This window comes from Notothenia rossii (genome assembly GCF_949606895.1).
Source record: "Notothenia rossii genome assembly, chromosome: 2".
Taxonomy (NCBI): domain Eukaryota; kingdom Metazoa; phylum Chordata; class Actinopteri; order Perciformes; family Nototheniidae; genus Notothenia; species Notothenia rossii.
Genome location: NC_136904.1, coordinates 44,268,548 through 44,294,272, shown reverse-complemented (window position 1 = coordinate 44,294,272; position 25,725 = coordinate 44,268,548). Strand labels below are relative to the sequence as shown.

General features: G+C 39.6%; 1 protein-coding gene and 1 long non-coding RNA gene across 2 annotated transcripts; both read left to right on the top strand.

Moving 5' to 3' along the window:
• Positions 1 to 19,866: 19,866 nt before the first annotated feature.
• On the top strand, positions 19,867 to 22,151 carry LOC307028952 (zinc finger BED domain-containing protein 5-like). Its single transcript, XM_079664371.1, has 2 exons — positions 19,867 to 21,028; positions 21,267 to 22,151. The coding sequence occupies exons 1-2, from the start codon at positions 20,858 to 20,860 to the stop codon at positions 21,741 to 21,743; spliced, it is 648 nt and encodes a 215-aa protein (XP_079520497.1). The 5' UTR covers positions 19,867 to 20,857; the 3' UTR covers positions 21,744 to 22,151.
• Positions 22,152 to 22,222: 71 nt separating this feature from the next.
• LOC307030325 lies at positions 22,223 to 23,443 on the top strand. Its single transcript, XR_013805618.1, has 2 exons — positions 22,223 to 22,711; positions 22,929 to 23,443. It is a non-coding gene; the product is annotated as an uncharacterized lncRNA (long non-coding RNA).
• The last annotated feature ends 2,282 nt before the right edge of the window (positions 23,444 to 25,725 follow it).

Sequence of the window (25,725 nt, the reverse complement as noted above, 5' to 3'; positions counted from 1 at the left end):
AAATAAACAAATCTAAGCTTTTTTATTGGTTGTAATTTACATGGATACATTTGAATGGTGTGACAATGTCCTATTTGATTGGGTTAAAATGTACATATTCTTCCTGTTATGTCTGCCTGCTTTATTTTACCTAATGCAAAGTGACCTGCTCCATCGAAATCGTTCGCATTGACCCGAAGACACATTTTGATTCCTAGCTTTCTAATGAGATCAGGATTGTTTTTGTACTCCAAATATTAAGCAAAATATGTCACATTATATAATGACTGTTACAGAGTCATCATTTTGAGAAAAAGGCCTTTAAAGTGTTTCTCTTCTCTGGAATCCATCGATCTGATTGATTATTAGCGGAGCAAATTATCAAAAATACTACGGAGGGAAGATATTTTCGTTTGGATTACTGCACTCACGGGAAACACCGGCTGTTGTTATGCCTGTTGTGACGTTAAATTACTCAGTTCTCCGCTTGTAATTATGCCATTACAAACTTCAAACCTGTATTTATCATCTGCATTTGCCGAAACAAGTTTAATATTCTGAAAGCCAAGACTTTGTTTATTTGAAATCAGATGAAAACGAACTGTAACGGACCCTGCCGTGTTATCTATGATTACTATGCCTTACATTCATAATTTCAGCGGGAGGGAGGGGGAGCGGCGCTGCGGAAGAGCAGAGTGGCCAGTGAGAGGCGAGCTGTGGTCTTCCCTTTACAAGCTTAAAAAATGCGTGTAGCTAATGAGATTGAATATATATAACAATACAAAATAACAAAATATACACAGCTAGATCAGATCGCGTTTTAGATGCGACTTTAGAGTAGAGGGGAATTATTGAAACGGGATTTGTACAGTGTTCCGCGCCACGTGTATATACGTGTGTGTTTGTGTATTTTTGCGTTTGTGTGTATTGTGTTTGTTTCCCGGGGAAAAGACTCACGAGAAACACCGGCTGTTGTTATGCCTGCAGTGACGTTAAATTACTCCGTTCTCCGCTTGTAATTATTCCGTTACAAGCTTCAAAGTTGTAGGCCTATTAACATCTGAATTTGCCGAAACAAGTTTAATGTACTGAAAGCCAAGACTTTGTTTATTTGAAATCAGATAAAAACAAACTGTAACGGACCCTGCCGTGTTATCTATGATTACTATACACCTTACATTCATAATTTCAGCGGGAGGGAGGGGGAGCGGCGCTGAGGAACAGCAGAGTGGCGAGTGAGAGCTGTCATCTTCCCTTTACAAGCTTCAAACATGCCTGAAGCTAGTGAGACTGAATATAACAATCAAAAATAACAAAATGTACACAGCTAGATCAGATCGCGTTTTAGATGCGACTTTAGAGTAGAGGGGAATTATTGAAACGGGATTTGTACAGTTTTCCGCGGCATCTGCTGCTGCGAAAATGTGGGGCAGGGCTGAAAAGTGGGGGGGCCAATGGCCCCCTGGCCCCCCTGCTTCCGGCGCCCTTGCCGGGTGGAAGAGAGCTCTCTCCTGAGAGGCTCAAATAACCTCAGCTCAGTGAGGTTAAGGCACACCTTGATATGATCATTATAGTTATTAATGAGACTAAATGAAAAACAGGTATAAAATACTATATGACAGTAACAAAAACGTTGTTAAAAATAACAAGAATACAGTTTAAAAGGGGAGTGATTTTTAAAATATCCAAAAAGAAGAATCTGCTTACAGTTCTGTTTCATATGGGTGTTGAAAGATGTATCCATAGATCTCCTCATGTTGCTCTCAAAGTGCACCAGATTGATGCTTTTAACTTCAATATTTGAAAAAAAATCTTCCCGGGGGAGCATGCCCCCGGACCCCACTAGAGGAGGTTAGGTACCCTTCCCCACTTAAATCATGTTCACATGGATAGGATACTAAACACATTTGCACACATCTTGTGTCCATATATTTCTGCCACAACTGCACGTGCATGCATGCGCGAGTCATTGGTGAGATATCTGGATTAAGAGGTTGCTTTTTCTTTGCACAGCATGAAAGAAAGGCCAAATTAATGGGCTGTGATTTTAGTTTTTTTAAGCAGAGGTTGAGTTCAATCATTTGTACGGCCCTCGGAGGATGTTGTAAAAATTGAAAGGAAAAAGGTTACCCACCCCTGCTGTAAATAATAATAAAAACCCTTGATTTATAACTTAACATCTCTGTCTCCTATTGATCTGAGTATATTATAAAGAATAGCCAGTTAATTGAAGCATTATAGCACAGGTCTTTGTCAGATGGTATATAGAGAACCGCAGTGACGCGTCGTAAAACCCGGAAGTAAACTTCTTCCGGTTCCTTCGCGAAAAACCAATGCAAATTCTCCATAGGATTTTGGAAAATAACTCGAAATAAGGTCTGTGGTCGACACACATTTAAGAGAGGGATCACGTTTTGTTCAGCCGGATAATCTCCACATGTCAACCTTACTTTTATAATTTTTGAATCATAAATCTAGTCGCCAAAAGCAAAATGCTAACGTTATGCTATAAACGAACTACAAGCCAGTACAGCAGCAGGGTCGCACGACTTCAACGTCACGCCAACTTAAGATCGTTTCAACTGACTTGCACTGAAACTGCACTTTGAACACTTTAAATATATTAACATTTTAAACTGTATACCCCGGTTATCTAGGCCCGTTTTGTTTAATGTATACCACATTTATCTAGGCCCTTTTTGTTTTATGTATACATGTCACACTGTGGGAAATGATATTTCGATATTTCTGGATGTATAACACATGTAGAATTTTTGACAATAAAGCTGAATTTGACTTTCGCGTGCTTGCATATTTTAACAAAGCTTTTCATTTTAGCCACACTGAATTTAACTAGAAGTCATGGCTGTGTCAATTACCAGTCTGATATTGTTTTACAAAGATGACAAGAAGAGTGTAGATAGAGGAGAGAACCACTACAAGTCAGGACACGTTACAGTGCAGCCTAGATGAAGGTGTGCTTACCGGTGTTGTCAGGGCTAGCATGAGGGACAAGGTTTATAGTTTCGGTGAGTAGTGATAGCAAGAGTACCGTTAACATAGAGTTAATTTATTCACATTAATTCCCATCAACAAATCAATTGTATGTGTCACATGAAATCTTTATTAGGCAAGGCAAGGCAAGTTTATTTATATAGCACTTTTCAACACAAGGCAATTCAAAGTGCTTTACAAAAAATGAAAGACATTAAGAAAATGGCATTTAAAATCAGTCATTAAAAAGAAAAGCTAATAAAATAAACATTAAAAGAAAAAATACATAAAAGTTACAGTGCAGTCTAAGATATGAATAGTTCAATTAAAAGCAGCGACAAAAAGAAAAGTCTTCAGCCTGGATTTAAAAGTAGTAAGAGTTGCAGCGGACCTGCCGGTTTCTGGGAGTTTGTTCCAGATATTTGGAGCATAATAACTGTACGCTGATTTACCATGTTTAGTTCTGACTCTGGGGACAGAAAGCTGACCAGTCCCTGAAGACCTGAGAGATCTGGATGGTTCATCATTTAGCAGGAGGTCAGAAATGCATTTTGGTCCTAAACCATTCAGTGCTTTATAAACAGCAGCAGTATTTTGAAATATATTCTTTGACACACAGGAAGCTAGTGTAAAGACTTCAGAACTGGAGCGATGTGATCCACTTTCTTAGTGTTGGTAAGGACTCGAGCAGCGGTGTTCTGAATCAGCTGCAGCTTTCTAATAGATTTTTTAGTGAGACCTGTGAAGACACCATTGCAGTAGTCCAGTCTATTGAAGATAAAAGCATGGACACGTTTTTCCAAATCCTGCTGTGACATTAGTCTTTTAATCCTAGATATGTTCTTTAGGTGATAGTAAGCTGATTTAGTAACTGTTTTAATGTGACTGTTGAAACCAATAACTAATTTAACCCGCTGACAAGAGAGCCCACCTCCGAAGATCGTGACTGGCTGAGGGACAGACTCGGGGGCAGGTTCTCAGGAATTTCTTGGCTTCTCTCCCCCGAGCCAGAAGAGGAACACTACAGCTTGGAAACACTTACTGTTCCTGAAATTATCAAATCTGTTGGGCATCAGGGACCTGAGGCAATTGTGGCAAGCATGGCATTGTCTGAAGAGCAACAGAGGGCAATTCAGGTGGCTACCACTGGTCAGCGAACCAACCCAAACTGGCATTTGTTCAGGAAAGGAAGGTTGACTGCCAGCAACTTTGGAGCTGTCCTGAGGTCAAAGCGTGTGACTGCTTCCTTTATTGCCAGGGTGCTAGGGCAACAACAGGCCCTTGATGGTGTTTTGTCTGTACAGTGGGGGACTATGAATGAATGTGAGGGCGTCAGGGCATTCACCACTGCAACTCAGATGTAGGTCCATGAGTCAGATTTGTGGCTCTCCCTATCAGGATTGTTGGGGGCATCTCCAGATGGTCTGGTAGGGTCTTCCGCTGTGCTGGAGGTAAAGTGTCCCTACGGAGCCAGGGAAATGACAATGAGTGAAGCATTGCAAATCAAGGGCTTCTGTGTCAGTAAGGAAGGAGAAACATTCAGCCTGCGAGAGGAACATCCTTACTGGCACCAAGTGCAAGGTCAGCTTCACCTCACTGCAAGGAAGAAGAAATAAAAAAAATGTGAATTGTTTTTAATTTACATTTACTCGCCTTTGCAATGTTGTGGTTGTTAGAGTGTTAGGTTTCCTGTCAGCTCGTCTGTTGGGAAGATATAAAATATTAGTTTCATGGAAGTCACACCGTCACATATACTGTAAGAGCATTAAGACATACAGTACATAGGCTAAAACAAAACATCTAAAGATATAACCTTGCACTTTGATAAGTCTCGTGAACATTTTCACTATTTTGACATTTTTATAGATGAAAATTGAACTAAAGAAATAAATGGTAGATTAATCCATATTGAAAATAGGTGTCAGCTGCTACACTAATTATAATAGTTATATTTCTTAATTAATTAAGATAAGATATTACTGTATTGATCCACACTGGTAATTAATTATTCTATCATTTGTAAAACTACGGTGTTAAAAACGACAATTTCAAAAATACAGATTCTAATGGTCAGATATAGATATACAGATACTAAAGATAGGCAGGTACTTGCTTTCAAGCAGAACACAGGGGAAAACAAACTTAGCGGGAGTGTTTACGTGTTCGGCGTAATGACGTACAACGGTCTCGACAATTTCTGTAGTCCTATTCAGCCATTCGGTAACAACCATCGTTTTTCAGACACGTAAACTCCTCAAAAATCCCCAGTGGGGTCACTGCTGATGTATTTAATGTCGTAGAACAAAACGTGATTTACCTCTTAGATTTGTGTCAACCACAGACCTTATTTCGAGCTATTTTCCAAAACCCTATGGAAAAAATGCATTGCTTTTTGAGGAAGGAACCGGAAGTGCTAAAAATGCTAACTTACTTCCGGGTTTTACGACGCGTCACTGCAGTTCTCTATTACGTTTTTTTTTTTCTGCTTCGAATCGTTCTCTCTTTTTTCACCATGTGTGTTTGCATCACTGGTTTAAAAAAAAAAAAAACGAAGTCAAGCAAAATAAAATAAATTTAAAAAATAAAACTATAAGTTGCAAACAAATCATTTGTGTAATCATGTAAACTATAAGTCTTTTTTTCTTTGTTTGCAGTTCTTGTTTCTTCTTTCTCAATGATCAGACTTTTGCTCTCTCTGCAGCTCTTCTCGTTTGCGCTCCCTCATTTTTTGTTTGAGATTTGGACACAAACATCCCAGGTGGGCGGGACTTTCAGGGGTGTGTCCCCATTGGCTACTCAGTTTTTGAGTGACAGCCCACTACACCACAGATCATACAGTGCAACTCATGCAGCAAAAACCGGAGTCCACTCGTCCACGTTAGTGTTGGTGTCTCCTGGGGAGTTTCATGAACATATCGGACTTCTCTTATGGATTGCTGAGCATTACACTTGAGTTGTGTAGTTCATACTTTATTCCAACTTTAAATATTTTAATACCTGAACACACTGCTGCTGTTAAATATTTTCCCAATTTGGGATTGATAAAGTGTCTGTCTATTTATTTTATAGATGAAAAAAACACATCTATGTATTTTCAAGCTAAAAGTGATACACAATATAAACTGTATACTATTATTTTGTTCAAAGACATGTTTCAAAAGCATATATTGCTATGTTTAGACAAACAATTAAAGACTGCTTTAATTTAACAAATTCTGCAATATAAAAGCGGCAGATTTGCTTTATGAAACAGACCAGACCTTGGCTGCATACCAACACAATTAGGAACATGCTCACATCTTACTATGTTGGTCTGAAGAGCTGAAGCATTCATACACAATGGATAAAACGGTGTTGTTTCATTCTATATCCTGTGAGAAAATGATATACATTTAGCATTACAAATTCGACATACTATTCCTAGCCTGAGGGAAGATATGAATAATCAACAGATTTGAATGGAATCTCTAACATTTTCATGTAGAATAAAGAGAAAAGAATGATTATACAAATTACATTTATTGAAATTTGAACCAGATGAAGTCTCAAAGAATGTTTTAAATAAAAGGACATAAAACAAAAAGGTGGATAATAATAAAATATATTACATGTATATGTAAAGACTAGGGCCGGGACTTTAACGCGTTAATTAAGATTAATTAATTACACAAAAATTAACGCATTTTAATCGCACTTATTTTTGCACCGCGGAACGTTTCTCACTGGATGAGTTTCAGGGGTACCGATTATACTGGAGCACCAACTAACGTTCATGACTTCAGACAACAACAAACCACAGTGAACAATAGTCAAACATGAACGAAGAAGCTGATGAGACCGCTTTGGTTGGCCCCGTGGATGGGACATTTTGTTTTAAAAAATGGAGGGATGGAAGCGTCAATAAGAGCACGGTTGTTTGCAAATTATGCAAAAAGGAATTTGCATATCACCGCAGCACATCAAGCCTCAAGTATCACCTCAATGCAAAACATATAGCAGCTAGCGTGGACGTTAGCCCGACTCGGAGTACAAGGACCCACACCCAATTCGCGTTGATCAAACAGTGGTCTATGCAACAGAGAGATTTTATTTTTCATCAGGATATTGGAAGAATAGGACTGATTGAGGTCAATCACTGGCACTTTTTTATTTTATTTGAAATGTTACACTTTATGTTGAACTATTTATTACGTTGTTGGTGCAACTGGCACTTTATGTTGAACTGTTTATTGTTTTGGCCAAGGTTATTGAGAGAGTTGGACTGAAATTGATTAGATTTTTTAAATCAAATGTTGGTAAATCAACAAAGTCTGTTATGGCCTCTGAAGCAACAGAGAGATGTTTTCTAATAGTCAGGGTTAATGTTCTGAATGTACTTGAAAGTATTGTGTTTTACTTAAAAAACAAAGTGTTATAGTTTACAGAAGGTCTACCTACCTATAGGCTACCTGAATCTCTGAAATGTACTATATTCCTAAATATGCTATTGCTACACTTTATGGCAAAAATTGCACTTTTCTGTTGGTCTTGGTTAAGTACCACCTTGAAAAAAATAAACAATGTTTTGTTTATTAACCTTATGTATTCAGTCATTATTCAATGGTATACTAAAATCCATGTGAAAAAAAAATTGCTTCTCACTGTTCTCAGGTCAAATATTTATATGTGATTAAAAATGCCATTAATTTCGATTAATTAATTACAAAGCCTCTAATTAATTAGATGAATTTTTTTAATCGAGTCCTGGCCCTAGTAAAGACATTTGGTCAAATGAAATGACACTGAGCAGGTGATAACAGTAACGCCAGCATGGATGAAGCTGGTGCAGGTCTTTCTTCATGCCCCCCCCTCCGTGCTGTCCCCTCAGAGGAAGTGGGAAAACGGGATAAGACTCTGGACGCCACGCTGTCTCAATGATCGACAATGTTAATATGAGAGGAAAATAAATGTTATAGGAAATGAAAAATATGAAGTTAACAAATAAAACACAGCTCAGGGGCAGTCATGGACGTTCGATCCAGTTTCGATTCCGTAACCTTGGCGCACTGCCACTCCAACATCCAATCCCGACTTGAAGTTTAATCACGGGGACTGTAGTCCTAAACGATAGCTGGGGATTATGGGTAGTGTAGTGTCTTCGGCCATCCTAAACTCGATGATGCTCGAAATGTCCCTTATAGGCTTACGTCTGTTTCCGGTTATTTTTATTTTGAAATTCAGTTCCTGAAGGACGGTAAAAAAGCCCGAGATTATAGAATCAAACAAATAAATAAAAACAAGGATAATTGTGTGTTATTGTTGACTAAATAACAGTGTGTTATTTTGAAAAGAATAACAAATTAGAAGGAAAAATGAGCCCCATTTATTCTCCTCACAGACAGCAACAAAAGTCAGAAATGATACGATTTTAAATAAAAGCAATAATCGTGGCTTGATATTGAGTAAGAACATGTTTTTAGGAACCACACAGCTTCCGGTCTTCCTATAACACGTAATGCCGTGAGACTACCAATAGAAATACATTGCTTTTAAAATCGTGCTGTGCAACACGAAAAAAAGGGGGAAATCGTGTTGGTGAACACGAATCAATAGATTAAAAATCGTGTTGGTGAACATGAAATGCTTTGAGACTGGGTTGGATGGCCAGTCCGGGCCTGCCGGTGAGCGTGGAAGTGTGGTCTGCCACAAGCAGGCGACAGGAGCGGGGCTGTCAGCATCAGCTTGTAGATGGTATTTTAAACTCGATGCACTCTGAAACTACGGGGCGGCCGAGGACAAAAAATACATATGCGTTAATCGCGTTAACTTGACAGCCCTAATTTTAACCCCTTCTGCCATGCTGATTGACAATGAGTTGCCACACCTGGAGCCAATTTGTACCAACAGCTCTGCCTATAAATAGAAGGAGAAGAGCAGCAGGAGACAGTCTGAGGCGCTGTTTACACGGGAACGAAACGGGTTGTATCTGCTGCTTTTCTCTTTCGTATAGCCCGTTCCCCGCTCACACAAGGCCATAACGGAACCGCGGAAACGGACCACTCAAACGATAACGGGTCCCAAGGTGGATAGATCAGCATTTTGACATAGATCAGAGGGAAGTGGAAAAGGTCATGGACCTGACAAAATCTGCGGTCGTCTACTTAAACTTTGCACAAAAAAACTTAGCCCTGTGTTCCACTACATTTTTAATATGTCTTTACAGACACAGCATGTGCCAAAGGTTTGGAAAGATGCTGTGGTAGTCCCTGTTCCCAAATTCAGAGGCCCCACAACTCTTAATGATTTTAGACCAGTTGCACTTACATCAATTCTAATGAAGGCATTGGAAAAACTAGTCAGAGCAGAAATCTTAAGGAAGACTGAGCATTCACTCGAACCCTTGCAGTTTGCTTACAGGCCACACAGAGTATAGGATGCCACGGTCACCTTATTTAACTTATTTTTTAAACAGTTGGAGGGAAATGGATCTCATGCTAGACTTTTATTTGTTGATTTTTCCTCTTCTTTTAACACAATTCAACCTCATATTCTAATTGGCAGACTTTTAGAACAATTTGAAATAAGCAATAATCTTATGGGCTGGATTCTTGATTTTTTAACCAATAGGACACAAAGAGTGAGGGTGAATGGGACCTTATCTGATCAAGTCAACTCCTCCACTGGCTCCCCACAAGGATGTGTCCTTTCGCCACTATTATTTATACTGTACAATATGTAGGTGGGAAAATAGGACAATTTTAAAGTATGCAGATGACTCTGAATTGTTAGTAGGCTCCAGGACAATGAGAACAACAACGGCTCTGTCATTGATAACTTTGTCAGGTGGTGTGAGGAGTCCTATCTACAACTGAACATAAGCAAAATCAAGGACATGATCATTGATTTTAGAAGACATCCCCACATACATGAAGTCTTAACAATCCAGAATCAGAAAGTAGAATTTGTGCAATCATACATATATCTCGGGACAATTATTGACTCAAAATTGAGCTCGGATCCAAACTGAAGCTGTGTGCAAAAGGGGGCACCAGCGTTTGTACTGTCTTAGGAAACTGTCCTATTTTAAAATTGACAAGACCATGATCATGTTTTATCGTGCTTTTATTGAGTCAATTATGTCTTTTTCACTACTGTCATAGTTTGGGAACCTGACTTTAAAGACCAGAAACTCTCCTTGTCAGATCATAAAGTGGTCCTGCACGAATATGGTAGTTGTAATGCAGGTGCTAAGGTGAAATGTTGTAACTGTGGTGGGGAACATAGTGCTGCGTATCAGGGCTGTGAAGTGCAGAGATACAAAGTGCAAAATAAAGTCTCATATGCTGAAGCAACAGAAAAGGTTTCACTAAACATAGCTAGGAAATCCCAAGTAGCATCGTTCTCTTCAAAAGATTTTTCCAAACTCCCTCAGGCAAAGGAAAGCTCAAAAAAGTGTTCACATAAGTGTGTGATAGTCTCTTATTTTCTTCAAACTGACCAGATCCGTAAGATTGGAGGAAGTACTTCCTTTGTATTTGTATTGTTACTTTTTATCATTAAAACAAGATTATTGTTGAACTTGCATTCTGGTGTTTCTTAATCCCTTCCTTTTTTACGAATTTACCCAGCTTACCAAACGACACGCGGAGACGAGGTTGGTTTTAAACATCCTCCGATCTCCAACAGATAGGAGAGGATGCATTGATTGTTAATAAGTACCAATTTGTGGCCTTTATTGGAAAAGTGTTGAATTTTGCTTTACAACAAACAAAAAAGAGGTCAAGACTGAAAACAATAGTGGAAGCAGCAGGTGAATTTTTGGGGATAAAGGATATAACCGTTGAAATGATACATGATATGCTAGCCACCAATAATGATGATTCACAGATTAATGAATAGATTAATGTTTTTTCTCATTCTGCAATGGAATGCTAGAAGCTAGGGATGTCCCGATCACCTTTTTTTGCTCCCGATCCGATTCCGATCATTTAATTTTGACAATTTGCCGATACCGATTTTTCCCGATCCGATCTTTATGCAATGCATTAAGAGGAGAAAAAAAGCATTCAAGTTGTCCCTTAAGGTTATTTTTTTTATTTAAATTGGATATTCTATCCAACATGGATATAGCTTCTTTCTTTCACAGCAGCATTGGATCAGTTCAGTTGTGCAGCATTGCATCAAAACAAAATAAAGCTTTCAGTACTCGTTAGCTTACTGCTACAATTAGACACTGCGCCCTGCCCACTCTGTTGCCAGATTTGAGAGAAATAAGCAACCAGGTCTATGAAAACAAGCCCCAAAGAAGCAACACATACATGATGTTCTGTAATTTGAAACCAAAACTAAGGCCTCAGAATGACTTTAAGACTTGAACATGGTCATTTTTGTTTTGTAACACTGAATACAACATTTAAAAAAATATATTTATAAAAAATAAAAAAAAATCCCGATCCCCGATTTTTTTCCTCCCGATTCCGATCTTTTGAAAATCACGTGATCGGCTCCGATCCCCGATCACGTGATCGGATCGGGACATCTCTACTAGAAGCTTTATTGCAAATGGACAAGAATTCAAGACCTATATATATCAGTTAAAAGAAAAACCAGACGTTATTTGTATTCAAGAAACATGGCTGAAGACTAATTTGGACTTCATAATTGGGGGATATACTGCTATAAGACAAGATAGAAATGATGGCCAGGGAGGGGGATGTGCAATCTTTATCAGAGAAGTCATGTCTGTAAGCTAACATTTAAGAACAGTCATGATTTAGAAATAGTGGGTATAGAAGTTTGGATTAATAAAAGGAAAATTAGTGTCCTGAATTTTTATAATCCATGTAATAAACTCAAAATAGAGGAATTAGACAGTCTTTGCCAAGGAAATGAAATAATATGGTGTGGTGATTTTAATGCACATAATACAATGTGGGGAGGGAGATCAACAGATTACAACGGACAGGTGGTGGAGGATTTAATGGAGGCAAAGGAATTAGTTTGTTTAAATAATGGGCAAGGTACAAGGATCAATTTTAGAGATGGAACAGAGTCTGCGATCGACCTAACTCTTGTGACAAGTGAATTAGCTTCTGTTAGCAGTTGGGAAGTATTGGCAAATAACAGTATTGGGAGTGATCATCTTCCGATTATAATCAAGTTTGATATAAATCATGTGGTTGAGCTAGACGGTATCATGAGATGGACTTTTTCTAAAGCAAATTGGGAGATGTTTGCTAAATTGTGCGATAATGAATTGGATCAGATTGATATGGCAGAAAGTATTGATGAAATAAATGAGCAATTTACTTCAAATATAATTAAAAGCGCTAATCAAACTATTGGGAATAAAACTGGTAAACTTAGTAAATGTGTTAAGATGGTACCGTGGTGGAACAAAGAATGTAATGATGCAATCCGAAACAAAATCAGGCTGTTTGGAAAGCTAAGAAAGACACATTCATTACATAATTTATTAGAATATAAAAAGGCACAGGCTCAGGTAAGGAACATTGTTAAAAGAGCAAAAAGTGAGTGTTGATAAAGTATGGGGAATGATTAAGAAGATGAGGGGAATAAGACATCAGAGTAACCTGCCAGTATTAGAGATTGGAGGGGAAGTTGCCACTGGTGCTTTGGAGAAGGCAGAAATTCTAGCAAATGTTTTTGTCAAAGTTCATTCTTCGGAAAATTTGACAGAAGAAGGTAAGATCAGGAGGCAGGAGGTGTTAGATGAACATCCTAATGTATATGAAGAAAGACATTCGTCACAGAGTGTTGTAAATATACCTTTTTATATTCAAGAGTTGAGAAGAGCATTAAGTAAGTGTAAAATGACTGCTCCTGGGAAAGATAATGTATGTTATATAATGTTGACCAAATTAAGTGATTTTGCATTAGGAAAGCTGCTGGAGATGTACAATAAGATCTGGGAGAAAGGGAAGCTGCCAATAATATGGAAAGAGTCAGTCATTATTCCTATTAGGAAACCTGGGAAAGATCCAATCAGTCCAGGCAGTTATAGACCTATAGCTCTGACATCACTCTTGTGTAAAGTTATGGAAAGAATGATAACAGAAAGGCTGACATACTACATTGAACTAATGACTCCTTATCAGAGTGGGTTTAGAAGAGGGCAGAGTACTTTAGATCCACTGCTGTGCCTGGAGTCTGAAGTCAGGAAAGCCCAAGCGAATAAGGAGTGTGTTGTAGCTGTATTCTTTGATGTGGAAAAAGCTTACGATATGATGTGGAAGGAAGGATTATTAATAAAGCTGGACATTATGGGTCTGGGAGGTAATGTATATAATTGGATTAGGGATTTTTTGTTTGGCCGTGCCATCAGAGTCCGAGTTGGCAAGTCATATTCTCGAAGGCATGAAGTTGAAAATGGAACCCCGCAGAGGAGTGTCATCAGTCCTCTATTATTTTCTATCATGATCAATGATATATATACACAAGTAGGATCTGATATTGGTAAGTCACTTTTTGCAGATGATGGAGCTATGAGTCACATGGAGTACTCACATTGATAAAGTCGTAGATAAATGTAAAAGGGTTTTAAATGTTATGAGGTGCTTGGCAGGCACTAAGTGGGGGGCTGATAAAGCTGCTTTGAGGAACGTATACACAGCCTTAATAAGATCAGCCATAGAGTATGGACTAATAGTGTATGGTTCAGCTGCATATTCTTCTCTTCAAAAATTAGATAGAGTCCAGGCACAAGCACTAAGGATATGCTGTGGGGCAGTAAGATCTACACCAGTGTCGGCACTTCAGGTAGAGGTCGGAGAAGTACCTATTTCTTTGAGGAGAAAGCAGTTAATTGTTCATTACTGGGCAAATCTACAGGGTCATAAAGATACTCACCCTACTAAACAAACTGTAGGCCTACAAACAAGTTGGGAAAGTAACAAAATAAAAAAAGAAAGCTTTTGTGTTTGTGTTTTGGAAATATGTAAGGAATTCAAAGTTAAAGAATGGAATATTAGTCCGACGGTGTTGTTATCAGCTGTTCCACCATGGTTGCTACCTCAACCTATAGTAGATTTATCACTATTGAAACGGTTACATTCAATGAAAAACAAAATCAATGTACAGGCTTATGTGAACACTGTTCTACATGAACAATATGTGCACTTTATAAAAATATTTAATGATGGATCCAAAAATCCAGAAAATGGTCTAACTAGTTGTGCATTTTATGTTCCTGAGTTAAAAGTCAAAGTGGGAAAGCGTACAAGTGATCACATTGCAGTATATACAGTAGAGATGATGGCTATCTCTCTAGCACTTCAGTGGGTAGAGGAAATACAGCCAATGCGAGTGGTCATTTGCTCTGACTCCAGTGCAGCTCTGGAGAGTATAAACAACTTCTCTTCAGAATGTCGTCAGGACATTTTACATGACATTTTACAAAGCCTGTTAGTTCATCTGGGAATTGTTGTTCAATTTGTGTGGGTTCCAGCGCATGTGGGTATTGGAGGGAATGAAGTAGTGGATCAACTGGCAAAATGTGGTTTGAAAGCAAACCAGATTGATATTATAGTACCCATCAGTAGAGCAGAAGTCAAATCTTTTACAAAAGTGGTTATCAAGCAACAATGGCAAAAACTATGGGACAGTAACACCAAAGGAAGACATTTATATCAGATACAAAGGGAAGTAGGAACAGGAAGCACTTGGGGGAGTAGTAGAAGAGAACAGAGCATTAACAGCAGGATAAAATTGGGACACTCTGGACTAAACTCATCATTGCATCTGATTGGAAAACATCCAAATGGCAATTGTGATGGTTGCCAACAACCAGAGACAATACATCATGTATTTTTTAGCTGCCCGGATTATAACAGACAAAGATTCATTCTGAAAACTGCACTGGAACAACTCAACATCAATGACATGGATTTCAAGGCAATATACGAAAGTAAATCAAGAAATGAAGCAAACAAGCTGATCTTCAAATTCCTCAAAAACACTGGTCTGAGGACAAGGATTTAATATGAACATTTAATAACTCAACAGTAGGTGGCGATATATGCTCCAAGTGGAAGCGATACGCCATTAAAGAAAAGAAGAAGAAGAAGAAGAAGAAGAAGAAGAAGAAGAAGAAGAAGAAGAAGAAGAGTCTTCCTGTCTATTGTAATGCAGGGTTGAGACGAGTGACCCACTGAGACTTGTGTAACAGGTTCTGTTGAGCAGATCTGAGATTTAAAGTCTCAAAAAAGCGCAGTTTCAGCTACAATAACTACAGAACAATTATACAGAGTAGAATAAATGAAACAGAGAAGTCTATTTAAACAAGAATATAACTTACAGTGATTGCTGAGTCAATAGGTAGTGTCGTCTCCCGGTCTAGATGCACACTGAGTTCTTCAGATTTTAAATGCGGTATTTGCGTCCGTTTATGAAGCTGAAGGAGCCTTGGTGCGTCCCAAATGCACGCCACGGGACCCTGACCAAGCGTCGCTCCTGGACGTTTAGGGAGTGAGAGTGTGTTGGAGTCAAAGGTGTGGGCCTACGGAAATATTTCCCCAACAACGTCTGCTATAAAAATGATTAAATTACATATTATCTAATCCCAGATCAAATGCACGCTGAAGGCTCTTTGAGCAGCTTTTCTCTCACTGATTGTGCTGTTATGTTAAATGTTTTTTTGTTTGTGTTTCATGTATTTGTGTCTGGATATTTGTCTGTTGATGTTGGACATGGAGCTGCTGTGACGCAAGTCGAATTTCAGACTTGATCTGACAAATAAAGTAATATCGTATCTGTTTGAAGGCTGATAATGCTGGAGACAACAGTGTAGAATTCCTAGTTTAATCTGTCAACACCGTAATATAGTTTGACTGTAAACCAGATACTATCTGCCAAGTATCTGTATTTAAGGAATTACATATAGTACACACAGTTAACATTTAGTAGATACAATCCTTTAGAAAATGACCCTTCTTAAAAATAAAGCACTTCATTCATAGACAATGCCATTGAAATATAAATCAGGGACACATAAGTGTTCAAATCATCTCCTCCATCCAGTAGAGTGTTTCTTATGTACTGAAGTGGTGGGAGCAGGTAATAGAACTCTGCAGTCACATTCTTCTTCATACTGACAGTAAGGATGCTTCTTCTCTGATGGTCAGTTTGAGGAGAGTCCGGTCCATGAAAAAGTCTCATCCAACTGGAGCTACAGGACCTCAAAAACAGCAGATTCACTATAAGAATATTGTTTTGTAATAAAAAAGTGCATGACAGGAGGAAAAGTTATAGTTTCTACAACCTCCTCTTCATATGTAGTAAATCAACAGTTAATGAACAGTTTAAAAATGGATTTCAGAACAGTTTCTCCAACTATGTAAAAAAATGAACCACACTAATCAACTTTGAGGGTTACTTGTGACAAAAGGTGTTAACTGTTTGCTGTAAATAAATTGATGTTTTATTCTGGGATGGAGCAGAACCATGGAGAAGGTCTAAGTTGTATGGACTATGATGAGACAGGCCGTCAACCGGATTGGTTCATTATGGCCAAAGTTATACTGTAATGGCCAAGAAAAACAGCAAGCTTGAACCCAAACGCAAAGGCTGGAAAGCTAGGTATATGCAAACTAGACAAACAGGGCAGGGTAGACTCTAAGGCTGGGTAGAGAAACGGAAAGCAGGCGACTGTGGGGAAGGCAGGACTGGAGTGAAATAAAATAAGAGTTAGTTAGTTGCCAGTGAATTGCAAAGATGTCATATTTTAAAAAGGATTTTACATTCTTGGTGCTTTCCTCAGTACAAATGTCTACATGTTAAGAAATACATGGAAATATATATGTTTTTAATTGACTTATTGATGTTGAAAACAACCATCAGATTATTGTCCCAAAATTGCAACTTCAGAGAAAAGCAATGAGAGCAATTAGCATTTCTAAAGAGAAGAAAGAGGAAAGAAGAGAGAAGAAAGGACCAATAGCTCTTAATGTGAACAAAGATGAGAATGGAAGACAAAAGACCCATTTCTATTTTCTTTTAACTAGAATCACATGTGAGGCATAAGTGCTCCAAATGACTGTAAATGGCTGCCGAGTAAGCCCCTATGAATCAGGAAGCCTGGTCATATTGGAGCATCTGACACTTGAAACTGTCATGCTACAAAAGAAGGCTGCTATTCAGTGCTTCGACAGTATGTAGTTGAACAGAGGCTGCGTTTCAATTGGCTGGACTTTAACTAAAATGTTAGGCAACTTCTTGTTTTCTGTTGAACCCCGTCTTCTTTCATGCATATGAGCCATTCAGTCTGTTGTAGCCACTTTTCAGAGGGTTCTATTTAAAAAACAGTGAGAACAATACAAATGCAACTGTGCCTTCTGGTCGAAAAAAGGCTTCCTTTTTTATTGAATGAAGTAACTTCACTGTTGCTCATTGCATTTAGGATGCAATAGGCAAGTGAACAAAACTAGGAAACCTCATGCTAATGTGCTACTTCAACTTAATGGAAAGTAGATCAGACACTTATGCGGCTTTCACACCAGCGCTTTTCCCGTTCTAGCTCCGTGCTAGAGCTTTTCTGGTTCAGCTCCGGTTTCCCTTTTCTGCTCCCGTTTTGTTCACACCGCCCAGAGCCCGACTGGTGCTGCCGCTGCTGCGTCATGACGTCACCGTTTAGGTCGCTGATTTGCTCCCAAACAGCGTTACAGAGCTTAAAACAACAACAACGGGGGACTGCGTCGGGCCGATGATCGTGTTGCTTTTAATCATACGAAGCCAGATTAAATTAAATAACGACTTCTCCAAGCTTATACTTTTCTCCAGAGTGCCGTGGTTCATTGTTTATTAATGTGTTTCAGCGGCATTTACCGACCGCTGCAGTGCTGCTCGTCCACTGGAGTTTATTCTCCCGTTAGCTCCGGGTTAGCTCACACAGCAGCGGCCACTGTAAAGTATTCACTGTCTGACTGTCACACAAGCAGCTGATACATATCCCCAGTTCCCCTTAAGTGAATGTGTGTCAGTCTGAATTGACGCTGTTTGGCATCACAACGCTGTTATGAAAGTCTCTCTGGTATACAATGGGTGAAGTTAGCATAGCAACCAAAGCTAATCTGACTAACTTGACTACTTGTTGCTATCCTATTGTGGCATAAGCCGTTTTCTACAGGCACATTTGACCTTTTCATTATGATTCTACTTGTGATAGTCCGACAGCACAACCTGTGCAGCCCATGTATTGATTCCATCCTATAGCTGCTATAATACAAAATAAAACGTCTGCCTGCTCTCCACAATGATCAATAACAGCGAATGGATGGTCAAAGTAAGGTACAAATAAACAGAATCACACGAAGCCTGGTTAGTGTTGCCTGACTTTATAAAGTGTTTTTTTTTTTTATAAGTGTGTGGTTTCCTGCACGCCTCGACGTAAGCGGCGCTGCCTCTTAGCTCCGGAGTCTTGCTTCTAGACCGACAATTTTTTGGAGCTGGAAACGAACCGGATTCCGGAGCTAAGAGGCGGCGCCGCTGCGGTGTGAAGAGGAAAAACAGGTACTTTTCAGGCTCTAGCTCCGAGCCGGCCCTGAAAACGCGTTAGTGTGAAAGGGGCATTACAGTCTCAGATTTCATTAGGGGCACCTAGAGCCTGAGTTTATTACCTCTGAAATTACAAAAGTATTGTCTAAAAATAAGACACAACATCAATATTATGCAATACTGCTAAACTCTGCACAACCCTGTGGTAGAGAACACTTTGAGTCACTATATCTTATTGAAAAATGTGTTTTACTTAATTCCACCTGTGTCAGCAGTCTCTAATTTATTGACATAATATAGTATTTAAGGATTTACCGATCATAACTGTGTAACTTAATACAAAAAAGAAAGATTAAAAAGGGTTTAAGGATTTTTCAAAACATGCTCTACCAAACGGTCAATTTGACGCTTTATGGTAAAGGTAGTGAAGCTAAGCTTACCTAAGTAAAATTGACAATTTGTTAGACAATTATAAAACTTCTGACCATTTATTATTGTTAATTTCTTAACAATCTGATGTGGATATAAGTAATGATGCTGACTATATAGAGGAAACAAGTCTGATTTATTTTTGAAGAAACAAGTCTGATGTATTTTTGCAATAGTCTGCACTTTATTTGAGTTTTTTCTGCATTTCTCACATTTGTAAATGTATTTTGTTACATTGGCTATTCAAATTTGTACATTTTGAAGGTATGTTTTATTTTCAGGTTGTATACATAAGTGATGTTCCTATATTGAAGAATATGCATTGACATATATTGTCATTCAGTTAAATGCATAACTGTCACAGTCTGCTCCATTACTCACCTGTCATTCACCAGTAGTTTTCCATTCACCTGACTCACCTGTTAACCACACTCACTCACTTTCTCTACTGCACCCATTAGTCATACTCACACTTGCCAACCCTCCCGATTTTCACGGGAGACTCCCGGTTTCACTGCCCTCTCCCGGTTTCCTCCCGGGGTCATATTTCTCCCGCATTTCTCCCGATTTCTGACACAATCAGATTTACTCAGGACTGTTTCCACTCGGACTTTAATACAGCTACACCATTGTTTGGTTTCCATGGTAGTGCGTCTCTTTAGTAGCGCGCGCAACTGAAAGTCTAAGGGGGTGAGGCAGATAGTCACAGAAAACGGAACAAGAATCGACAACTCGACCCTCTGCTTACTCCTTTCCTATACAGGTCCAGAGAAGCTTGAAATAAAGAGACTAATGGAGGCTCTGAAAAGGTTCAAATTGGTTACTTTAATTAAGTAGCATGGTAATGAAACAAAGAGAGGAGTTGGAGGAGACAGGGCAGCTGTTGTCTCGCAGTGGTTCCGGTCGGAAGCCCCCGCACGAAGCTCCGTCACCTCTCTATATATTGGTTATGGCTAGAAAGGATCCGTCACTGGTTCTCAACGGGGGCGGTACCGCCCCCCAGGGGGCGTTCAGAGAACGTCGGGGGGCGCTGGAAGCAATATTTTTGAAAGGGGGGCGTTGAGGTGTTCTTGGGGGGCGTTCACGAATAATGTCTTTTTGTCATGAAAAACGCTGGCCACCCACAGCGTCTTTTCCTGTACAAAAAGCAGCTGTCAGCATCTTTTGTTGCTATAGGAAACCACAACTCTGCTTGCGATTGGTCAGCTGTCAGCAGTGTTATTACGGGTACGTTCGTAAATGCACGAACGGTCAGTCCGCTCGGACAACCCGTCTGTTCCGCCAGAGCACCCAGCTGTGAGCGCTCAGAGCGCAGCGCTCTGGACTGTGGAACGGGGACGCTCGGAGCGCTCTGAGCGCATTTACGAACGTACCCTACAAAAAGCAGCCGGGAGCGGACCGGAAGTCGTTGTAATTTTGGGATCGCGACTGTTAATAATCTGTGTCACTTTGTTAAATTTTGATATGTTTTGATATGACAAATTCCACTAACAGATTCGAACTAAGTGGTCAGTTTATGAAAATAATACCCGTTTCTATGTCTGCTACGACATGGAAGAGCTGGCTAGCCAGGCTGCTCCACACAGAGCTGTTTGTTCAAAATTACAACGACTTCCGGTCCGCTCCCGGCACGATGTCTTGTCATGTCACCAGCTAGCCCTCTAGCGTTATCGTGACACTACTTGTGGCCAAATCTAAAAGTCCACCTCTCCACAAGTCTCTCAATGTTGCAGTAAAGGCAATAAACAAAATAAAAGCCCACGCCCTGAATAACAGATTGTTCCGACAGCTGTGTCAGGAAAATGATGAGACCTTTGAGCGTCTTCTTCTCCACACTGATGTCCGCTGGCTCTCAAAAGGAAACTGCCTTGCTCGTTTTTGTGAGCTGTTTGACAGCATCGTGGAGTTCCTGGAGGAGGTGGATGCAGCTCTCGGGGAACAGGTGTCATCCAGCCGCTGCGACATCATGTACCTCACAGACTTCTTTGGCAAAATGAATGAAGTAACGCTGAAGCTCCAAGGAAAAGGAGTTACTCTGATCCAGACTAAGGCGGTCATCCACAGTCTCACCTCCAGGCTGGATCTATACCGGAGCATAGGCAGGAGGCAGTTTGCTCATTTCCCGCTGTTGACCAAGGTGATCTAGCCTAGGCTACTAAATAATGATAATAATAAATAATACATGTAATAAATGTAGGCTACTCTATGCAACACTATATTTGTGTTCCTGGTTAGTATAAATAACTTATGTTCTGAATGTATTATGAGAATAAAGAAACATCAATTAGTAAACTAATTAGCAATAAAATAACCAGTTTAAAATCAGATGGTAACATTCTGCACCGATAACAATTTCCTGGTTATACTCATTGCAGGTGTCTGAGGCTCTTACCGATGAGCGCCTTCTCATTTACACAGACCACCTGAGGATGGTGAATGCCGATTTGAAGATCCACTTCAGAGATCTTTTGGACCTCGATGTTCCCACCTGGGTGGTGCAGCCCTTTCAGGCGGACGTGGCGGAATGCGAGCCAGCAATACAGGAGCATCTCATCGACATCCAGAGTGACGATGAGGCCCAGGCTATTTTCCGCACCTCTGGCTGGGGCAACTTGTGGGTCAAATACTCTCAGCGTTACCCGGCTCTCTGGGAGAAAGCGAGGCTGCTTCTTCTGGCTTTCCCAACCACATACCTCGTGGAGCAGGGATTCAGCCAGGTCCTCCACATGCAGTCCAAGTACCGCAATCGCTTGAACTTGACGGCCTCAGGTGCACTGCGACTGAAACTAAGTTCTCTGCAACCCGCAGTGAAGAAACTGGCGGAGAACCACCAAGCGCAGGGCTCACACTAACCTTCCCCCCCCCCGCAATTCGGCGAAATGCAACACCTTTCCGACCTGTTAGTTCTGTAGGCCTAATGTACAGTTTTGTAGCCTACTGTTTGTTCTGCACTGGACATGTGTGAAATTGCTGCTGTTCCGTAGCAGTCTGTTTGTATTCTCTGCCCTTGTCTGAGTTTGTTTAACACTCATAAATATCATTTTAATTCACATTCACATGGCTTTTCTGCTCTCTGGTAAACTAATGATAATGATATTCCAACTGCCCAGTTAAATCAAATCTATTATTTGGCATTCAGTGACATTCTTTTTAAATGATATAACACAGAATTTTAGTCAACATTAATATTCAGGGAAGAAAATAAGTCTACTTATTTTGATGGGGGGCGGTAAGAGACCTGGATAATGGACAGGGGGGCGCTGGCCCAAAAAAGGTTGAGAACCCCGTAAATATGACGTCACGTTCTCGTTCTAACTCTCGTTGTAATCGGAGCGGCTCGGCTGTAATCGGAAAGGGTCGGGGTGGGCGGGACGCGGGAAGAGACGTCGTTCTAACTCTCGTTGTAATCAGAGCAGTGGTAACCACTCAAAGTCCTCAAGAGATAGGAAACGACAGCAGTGTGGGACCTTGTTGCAGGAAATTACTGAGCACACATACCACCTACAGGATGAGACGTTCATGTGTACAGTGATATCAAGACTAAATTATCTTTTGGAGGGCGTAAAGCAACACACCCCACATGACAGTAGTCTTCCTCTCACCTTCACGCCCCCCAAACACAAAAGGCAGAAGAGGACCATAACACCTCTCAGTACCAGCCATCGTAGACACCCTTTTTCAGGCCGGGTGGGTCATAAAGCTGAGGTCATGAGATCCAACTACAGAGTGGACAGCTTGAACAAGATTTTAAAAGCTAAGTCCCCAGAGTCTAATGCGGGAGGAGCAGGCAGGGGTACGAAGAGGAGGATAGATGCTTTAGGTAAGAACAAAGTATATTTACTTTTGCCATCTCCTCTATATTCACAAAACACAGCCAATCATCCATTCCAATCCTATGTGACATGGCACAGTTCATTTCACTCCAATAGAAACTGATATAAAAGAGACCATTAGTCTTCTCATTGTGCTTATTGCTGTGGATAGGTGTTAACTATTGTTGTTGTATTGTATCATATCAAAAGTTGTTTTCATCCAAGGCACCACCGCCAGGTGAATGTTGGAAGCTTGGAGATGAATGGAGCTGTAAAGAGGTGGTAAGTAAAACAACGTTTTTAATCCGTTGCATGTGATTTATGTAGTTATAAAAAGTATATCATAAGCTGTCATTACAGTCTAAATATCTAACAGCAAAAGGAGGAGAGTCTGAGGAGATGAGGAGAACAGAGGAGAGGAAACAGCAAAAGGAGGAGAGTATGAGGATAGGAGAACAGGAGAGGAGAGGATACAGCAAAAGGAGGATAGTCTGAGGAGAAGATGAGGAGAGGAGAACAGAGGAAACAGGGAAAGCAGAGTAAAGAGCAGAGTTGAAAGAGAAGTTGAAAGCAGAGCAAACAGTAGCAGGAGAAGTAGAGCAAATGTAAAAGTAACTTTGAAAAGTATCAGCAAGAAGATCAGAGTTGCATAATGTTATTTTGTTTTATTCGTTACTGTTATATTAATGTTGTATGTTAATTTTTGTACATAGGATAATAAAGATGATCTTAACCTTGAACTCGATTCATGACCTCATTTCATTATTAAAACCTTAATATCAAATTACAGACTGAATTCAAATTAGGATCTCCAAATGTGTTGATGTAATGTTTTTGATAAACTGAAGGATAAAGTGTTAATAAAATTCCCCTCCCTCTTAAGCCAAGTAAGGTGTTTAAAAAGCCTCTTGGATCAGCTGGAAAATACATCACAAAACTGAAAACAGCTGTTTCACTTTACTTTTGAAAGATATGACAGAGACAAAGCTACGCATATATGATGATATTATAGAATATGATGTATTGCTGAAGATTAAACTACCCAACGGGATATAAAAGAGGTAAACACATCTACAGCAGTAACATGCAACATATATTTTATTGCACCAGGACCTATCTTGGGACTTTTACTGCAACAACGTTGACTTGCCTGTGAATACAAAATAAACCATAGTGTTGCTGATCTACAGTGTTGTCATTCTTCTTTCAACAGCAAGACCGCTAACAAGTATTTACATACTTAATATAGTTTAGTTTCTCGCCATCCCAAACGTAAACATTCAGCCACGTTACTGCGCTTCCGAGCCGCTCCGATTACAACCGAGCCGCTCCGATTACAACGAGAGTTAGAACGAGAACGTGACGTCATATTTACATTAGACGGATCCTTTCTAGCCATAACCCTTTAACCGGTGTCGGTACTAGATGTGTTCGGGGTACCATATGTGTTCGGGGTCCGTCTCTTACCAGTGACGTCACGACGTAATGACGTCACGCATTGTGATTGGCTGTACGGCAATTCACCCACGCTGTCTAGAGTATAGAGGGGTTTTTTGATCATTACATTACATTGTATTTAGCTGACGCTTAAGTGCATTCGACCAACAAGATAAAAACTTGAAGAAATACAATAAAACTTGAAGAAAAACAAAGACGAATGAGGAGAAGAACAAGAGAAATTGAAGGTAAAAAGTATATAACGTAATATGGTAGGTAATATGTAATATGTTCAGTGCCGTTGGTACGTTAGTTCCAACAGTAACAATGGACTATTTTTCTTAGCGTATGCATGTCAATTTAAATCAATACATAAAACTATTTCACATGTACAATATTTTCTTAGCCCTAATACTTAATACTACTTATTTCGTTTTGATTGTTATATTTGATTATATTATATATTATCAATGAATTATATATTATATATCAATATGATATACTTTTCTATATAATAGATTATCAAAAAAACTATTTATTAAGTAAGGGATAATGTGCAGCAATCACAATAAAGTCCACAATCGAATCCATAAAGACAAAGTAAATCTGTTTACAGTTGTTTCATATGGATGTTGAGAGGTATCCATATATCTCTTCATTTTGCTCTCAAAGTGCACCAGATTGATGCATTTAACTTCAATTTTAAAAAAATGTTTTGCTTGGAGTGCTTGTTCTTCCTTCTGTCTGTCTGTATCTGTGTATTCTCATGTTCCGATTAACCCAGCCAAATTTTTCTTCTTTTGTATCTTGATGTGATCTTGAGTCGAGGCTGATCCTCTTGCTGTGGTCCCGCTTCCTGGATCCTCTATCCTGAGTTCTGGATTAAGTCGTGGACTTCGGGTCGTGGCTGAACCTGTCTCTGCGGTCCTGCCTGGGTCTCGTCGTGCTGCCTCCCTGAAGGCTCCCACAGGATTGTTGACATCTTCGTGGATTCATCCTATTATTATAGACGCATGCATTTCCTAACATTCGGTCTACCTATGTTGTAAAATGTATTATCTCTTCGATTTACACACGGCATCTATTGCACGTCTGTCCGTCCTGGGAGAGGGATCCCTCTTCTGTTGCTCTCCCCGAGGTTTCTCCCATTTTTCCCTTTAAACCGGGGGTTTTCTCTTGAAGTTTTTCCTTGTACGATGTGAGGGTCTAAGGACAAAGGGTGTCGTTTTCTTCTCATACTGATATTCTGAACAAACTGCTGTTGTATTAGCTGTAAAATGTCTTTACTGTAGGGTATTTTTATTATTTGTACAGCACTTTGGCTCGACCAAAAATCGTTTATAAATGTGCTATATAAATAAAACTTGATTTGATTGATTTGATTTGAAAGGGTGTGCGCCAAGGTTCCATATTAGGACCAATAATTTCACCATATACTGTATGTAAATAATCTCTAATAATCTTTCAAATGCTGCTTTCCATTTTTATGCAGATGATACTGTTATTTATTGTTCATCCTCTTCTATAGAGTAAAGTCTTGATTTCCTCCAGTCTGCCTTTGATGTTATTCCATCCCATTTATCTC